Consider the following 6,576-nt stretch of genomic DNA (forward strand, 5'->3'; position numbering starts at 1 on the left):
CTATTAGTAACCCATCACATGTTTTTCAAATTTAGTCTGAAAAGGAAGCCATAAATGATATCATGAGGGTCCTCAAACCAAATTGAGAGAGAACTGATTGAAAGACTAAACGTAAGAGGAGGAGAGGGAAGGATTTGTATCAAGACCAAATAAATTTAAAAAATGAAGTTTTAACGTAAAACTCGTAGTACTGTTTACTTTAACGAAAAACCACATTTTTACACTAAAAACTCAAACCTGGTACTATTCACTTTACCTTTTATTTTGTCATTATCATTTAAACTCAAAGTTTTAAAGTCTTTTTCATTAATTTTCCTTTTAAAAAATAAAAGATCCTAACCATCAGAGTAAACGAATCATAAGTACCTCAAACATTAATAAACTCCTTAAACAAGAAGCATAAAAAGGAAATTCTCTCTCACTATATCTTTGCCTAGTAGGCATGCATCTCACATTTGTCCAAAAGTAGCTCCATATTTGATCAAAAAGAAAAAATGTAGCTCCAAGTCTCACACTTATCACACACCCAGCTAAATCCCTCCTCCTTTCACATTTGACACCCGAAACCTCAAAACTAAACCCAGCAAAGCAAATTATACAAACCCAGCAAGCCAAAAGCAGAAAAGCGGAGAAGAGTATCAGAGATTCAGAATGGACTCCATTAAGTCCTTCAAGGGCTACGGCAAAGTCGACGTGCTCGAAGAGAAGGCGTTCAAGCGCAAGAACCGGAACCGTCTCATCATCCTCTCAGTCTCCACGGTTGTTCTGCTGGCGGTGATCATCGGCGCTGTCGCGGGAGTATTGATACACAAGCGGAACAACTCCTCGTCTTCTACACCCAACTCGACCCCCGGCACCGAGTTGACTCCGGCGGCGTCGCTGAAGGCTGTTTGTGACGTGACCCAGTACCCGACTTCGTGTTTCTCTAGTATATCGGCACTCGAGACCTCGAACACCACCGACCCAGAAGTGATTTTCAAGCTCTCTCTGCAGGTCGCCATTCACGCTGCCGCGAAGCTCCCCGGGCTGCCAGCGAAAATCGGCCGGAACATCGTCAACGACACCCGCCTGGAGAAAGTTCTGGCCGTCTGCGAGGGCCTGTTTGAGGACGTGGTCGACCGGCTCAATGACTCGCTGACCTCCATGGATGTGAATCAGGGCGAGAAGCTTCTGTCCGCCGCCAAAATCAACGACATCAAGACGTGGCTGAGCACCACATTGACAGATCAGGAGACTTGTTTGGACTCTCTGATGGATCTCAATTCGACCCTCGTTCAGGAATTCAAGGCGGCGATGCAGAATTCAACCGAATTTTCGAGCAATAGTTTGGCGATTGTGGCGAAAATTTTGAGTCTGCTGACGAATTTGAACGTTCCGGTTCACCGGAGGCTGCTTGGGGTTGGAGGAGCCGAGATGGGTTTTCCCAGTTGGGTTAGTCCGGGGGATAGGAGGCTGCTGCAGGACCGCAATGCGACGGTGGCGCAGATAGTGGTGGCGAAGGACGGGACCGGAGATTTTAAGACGATTCAGGAGGCGGTGGATTCGGTGCTGAAGAAGAGCGAGAACAGGATTGTGATTCATGTAAAGCAAGGGGTTTATTATGAGAATGTGTTGATGGATAAGAGCAAGTGGAATGTGATGATGTTCGGAGATGGGAAGACTAAGACGGTTGTTTCCGGCAACTTGAGCTTTGCGGACGGCACCCCCACCTTCACCACCGCCACATTTGGTAGTAATTCTTAAACCACCACCACTTCAGTTTACTTAATCATGTGTTAATTAGTTTCCTATTTTGTCTTCTGTCATTGTTTTGGTTTGATTAATTTCATTCTTGTCTTGAGATTGAACAATCAGTGTTAGGATTTAGGAGAAACACCTAGTGAGATAGATGATGTATTTGTTGTGTGATACTATATCCGAAACACTAGGCGCAAATGTGGGTTAGCTCAATTGATCAAGGGCCTCCGGCCGCATATAGAAACGCTAGGTTAATAGGCTTTACTCCAAGCATCAAGGTATTCTAACATGGCTAGCTTAAGTGAAGGAAATTCCAGTATTCTAATGGAAAGGATTCGCTGTCATCATGATTTCTTGGATCTCTATACATGGTCTTGTTCCAGAAGACCACAGTGGCGGTGAATCCGTTCTAAGAAGTCCTTCTCCCCCATGTGAGGAATGGGAAACGTGAAACGTTGAGGTTGGAGCTAGGAAGGAGACCATACACATTGAGACCATGTTGCCTTTCTATTTGATGACATTTATAATGATAGGGCTAAATTAGGATCCGGTCACTTGGTTTATGCATCTTCATGTTAACTATGATGTCTAGTGCTACTCTTTCAACAGTTGATATTGTTTTGTTCTTTTTTACATATTTTTAGCCTTATTTTTAGCTACACTCCATAGAACTCGATTTCGATCTCACTTTGCCCCCTGCAACTCAAAAGTTGCCACTTTGCTCCCTAGAACTCGATTTTGATCTCACTTTGCCCTCTGAAACTCAAAAGTAGCCATTCTGTGCTCCTTGAAACTTGATTTCGGTCTCACTTTGCCCCCTGAAACTCAAAAGTGGCTACTTTATTCTCTGAAACTCAATATTTACTCAACTTACGCTTATTCCTACGTATTTTGCTAAATAACTCAAAAGTGGCAAGTTTTGAGTTTCAGGAAGCAAAGTGGGATCAAAATCAAGTTCCGGTGAGTAAAGTGGCAACTTTTGAGTTTCAAGGGGTAAAGTGGGATAAAAATCACGTTTCATGGATTAAGGTGGCGACTTTTGAGTTTCTGGGAGCAAAGTAAGATTGAAATCGATTCCATCTAGTGTAGCTAAAAATAAGCCAATTTTTTTTTTTTTTATGAAAAGTTCAAAGCTTGGATTAAATACAATTAAATTGGACTGGATATCTATCTTGGTGATGCGGGAGGACGGTCGATGCCCACCACCATGTGCTTGTCTGGTTTATGATTAAAGATATTGCTTCTTGTTCATGTGGTGGGCCCATTTGTTGCATATTTAATTTACTTTGCAAGTTAGCAACTTTGCGCAATCCGAAATGCAAGTGTTGCCTCTCTATCCTGCATGACATCACGTGGTGGATCAGCTGACTTTTTCTCGTTGATTGCCTGGAACGATGTTGTGTTGATGAACATTTGTGCATGTCATGCAATTTGTTAGCTCCTCCTGTTCTAGAAAATTAGGAATTTTGGTTAATTTAACCGTTGAACATGCGGAATGCGTTGAAGAGTTCAAGGGTGTTTAGCGGATGGATCCCAGCCACTTAAGGGCAATGCATACTATATATTGCTGTCTAGCAGCAGGACCCTAAACTCTAAAACGTTAAACAATTGTTCGCGTTGGCCTGCACCAGAGATAAGAAAACACAACTCCCCATTGGTTTTTGTGCAAGTATGCATTTTAAGATTATAGAAAGTACCCCTAAATTTTGTCAAGCAATTAGGATGATTGTTTGTGTTCTTGCATTCACATTCTCTCAGAAAATGTGTTGTGATTTCATGTTTTCAGACTGAGAGACGTGATAGAGAATTCATGTTTTGATTCAAACTGTTTTGTGTTTTAGCTTTCTGGCGTGCATGTAAACTCACTTTGTTTGGATTCTTACTGTGATTACATTTTGGTTTGCCAGCTGTCGCGGGAAAAGGCTTCATTGTGAAAGATATGGGATTCATCAACACTGCAGGAGCAATAAAGCACCAGGCAGTGGCATTCCGCTCTGGTTCGGACCTCTCTGTGTACTACAGATGCTCGTTTGATGCCTTCCAGGACACCCTCTATGCGCATTCCAACCGACAATTCTATCGGGAATGTGACATCACCGGCACCGTAGACTTCATTTTCGGCAATGCAGCTGTAGTTTTCCAGGACTGCAACATCCAGCCCAGGCAACCTATGGAAAACCAATTCAACACCATCACAGCTCAAGGCAAAAAGGACCCGAATCAGAACACCGGCATTTCAATCCAAAATTGCAGATTCTCTGCGCTAGACAGTAATCTCACTGCTCAAACATATCTGGGCAGGCCTTGGAAGGATTACTCCACCACAGTCATCTTGCAGTCTAAGATTGGATCATTCTTGAACCCATCGGGCTGGAAAGAATGGGTTACAAATGTTGACCCACCCAGCACCATATTCTATGCAGAGTACCAAAACAGTGGCCCTGGATCAGGTGTAGATCAAAGGGTTAAGTGGGCGGGTTACAAGCCTACTCTTACCGATAACGAGGTGGTCAAGTTCACAGTAACGTCATTGATCCAAGGCGATGAGTGGTTACCGTCGACTGATGTAACATTTCAGTCTTCCTTGTGATCCAAAAAATCGAGAGTTGTTAAAAATTCAAGCGTTGAGAAATTAATCTCTTGAAGAATATGTTTGGTATAATTTACTGTTCCTTTTTCTATCATTACAGTTGATAGCCACACATCTGTAACACTTTTTGTATGCCCCCTTCCTTTCTTAACATTCTTTGCCATTCTCCCCTGGAAAGTCATGTAGTTACATTCTTTTTTTGGTACACTTGAAAATATATGAAAAATTCTGATCAAGATTTCAAGATTTAGTTGCAAATAGTGTTGAAGAAATACTCTCTCTCTCTCTCTCTCTCTCTCTCTCTCTCTTCAATACCAGGGGTGGGGTGTTTTGTGCGGGCGATCCGATGATCACGATCATGCAGTCTGGTCGTACTCGCCCATGAATCTCTTCAGGTGAGGAGTTAGAGTACAAAGGAGAATGGGAGGGTGAGAGAGGAGGATGCGTTGGCGGAGTTAGAACATTCTTTAACACAGAGATGCATAAACGTTTAATGAATTTATTTAACTTAAGAGGGCACTGATTGTAATGGCATATTTTCTTCTTTTTCTTGGTGAATAAGTTTGGGTATGTAATTGTTTGGTGCAAAAGTTGTCTTGTCCTTATGGCCTCAACAATTCTCTTATCAATGAAATATTGACAAAATGAAAAACAATAAATAGCCAGGGTATTAGTTACAACCTCTTACTCAACTTGAAATTCAAGACAAATTTGATATTTGATGTGTAAATGGAAAGCCTTTGGAAATACAGGTATATAGCATGGTTCATAATAAATCTTTATAATAAGATTTTGAAAACAAAGAAGTTTATAAATGAGTGGCTAAAAATCACTTTGGTGCTTATCTACAAGAATAACAGTGACATACAAAATTGCATGATTTTTTTGGATATTAAGTTAATGAGTCATACAATGAAGCGTTGAAAGAGAGTAATTGAGCGTAGGCTGAGTCAAGAGACACGAGTCTTAAAGAAACGATTCAAGTTCATGGCAGGACGCTCGACTATAGAGACAATTTATGTCTTACAACCATCAATGGAACAATATAGAGATACACATGGTCTTCATGCATTTGGAAAAAGCGCATGACATTGTCCCTAGAGAAATTCTTTGGATGATTCTAAAGAAGAAAGGAGTACGAATAGAAGATATCCAAGCAATGAAGGATATATATGATGGAGGAAATACTGCAGTAAGAGCTCATGAAGGACAAACTGAAAACTTTTTCCATAACCATAGGATTACAACAAGGCTCAACTAAGTCCTTGCCTTTTGCATTGGTAACGGACAAGTTAATGTGACAGATTCAAGATGATATCCTTTAGTATATACTTTTCACAAATGATATCATGATGATAGATGAAAAGCAGGATAAAGTAAATGCGAAACTTAACCTTTTGCGAGAAGTGTTGGAATCTAAAGGTTTTTGCCTAAGTAGACCAAAGACGGGGTACATGGAATGCAAGTTCAATGGGAATGTAGGTAAAATGAGATATGGGTGAAGATTGGTGATCAAGAAGTGAACGCTTTCGTTATCATGGATTTATCTTGCAAAGAATGAAGAATTAGATAGAGATCTCAACTATATAAATACAAGATGGATGGATGAAGTGGAAGAGTGCATCGTATGGGTTATGCAATCGTTGTATGCTACTAAAGCTCCAGAAATTTTTTATAGGCTAGTAATGCTTTATGTCATGTAATGTTGGGGCGGTCAGAAAACAACACATGCAAAAAATGAGCGTAGCAGAGATAAGAATGATTCGTTGTATTTATGGGCACATGAGGAAGGATAGGTTTAAGAACGAAGATATCCGAGATAAAGTAGAAGTGGCCGCAATTGAAGATAAGATGAAAAAAAATCCGTCAAGGTGATTTGGACACGTAAATCGAAGACCTACAAATACTTTGATTAGAAGATGTGACTATGAGGCAAAAAATGATGGAGAAAGACCCATAAATATTTGAAAATAGACTTATGGAGTACTTAAACTAAAGGAAACTTGGCACAAAACCATGTGTAATATTGTTTTAAGATTCAAACAGCCAACCTCATTTAGTGCAATAAGTTTTGGTGATTGTTGTTGTAATACAAAGTTTGATATTTTAGTAAAAAACTTGATGTTCAGAGCTTTCTAATGGTATTTTGTTTCTGTTACTTAGTATTATGATTTAATTTTACATTCTAGTGTATGTATAAAAAAAAAATACTAGTTATTTTTATTAAGATAATGCTACAGAGACCACCT

At 40.3% G+C, this 6,576-nt stretch overlaps 1 protein-coding gene across 1 annotated transcript; it reads left to right on the forward strand.

Moving 5' to 3' along the window:
* Positions 1–500: 500 nt before the first annotated feature.
* On the forward strand, positions 501–4,577 carry LOC125468321 (pectinesterase 3-like). The gene is made up of 2 exons (XM_048563934.1): positions 501–1,729; positions 3,645–4,577. The coding sequence occupies exons 1-2, from the start codon at positions 652–654 to the stop codon at positions 4,325–4,327; spliced, it is 1,761 nt and encodes a 586-aa protein (XP_048419891.1). The 5' UTR covers positions 501–651; the 3' UTR covers positions 4,328–4,577.
* The last annotated feature ends 1,999 nt before the right edge of the window (positions 4,578–6,576 follow it).

The sequence above is a fragment of a genome, unplaced genomic scaffold, assembly GCF_019419815.1.
Source record: "Pyrus x bretschneideri cultivar Hongxiangsu unplaced genomic scaffold, Pyrus_bretschneideri_v1 Contig37, whole genome shotgun sequence".
Lineage (NCBI taxonomy): Eukaryota > Viridiplantae > Streptophyta > Magnoliopsida > Rosales > Rosaceae > Pyrus > Pyrus x bretschneideri.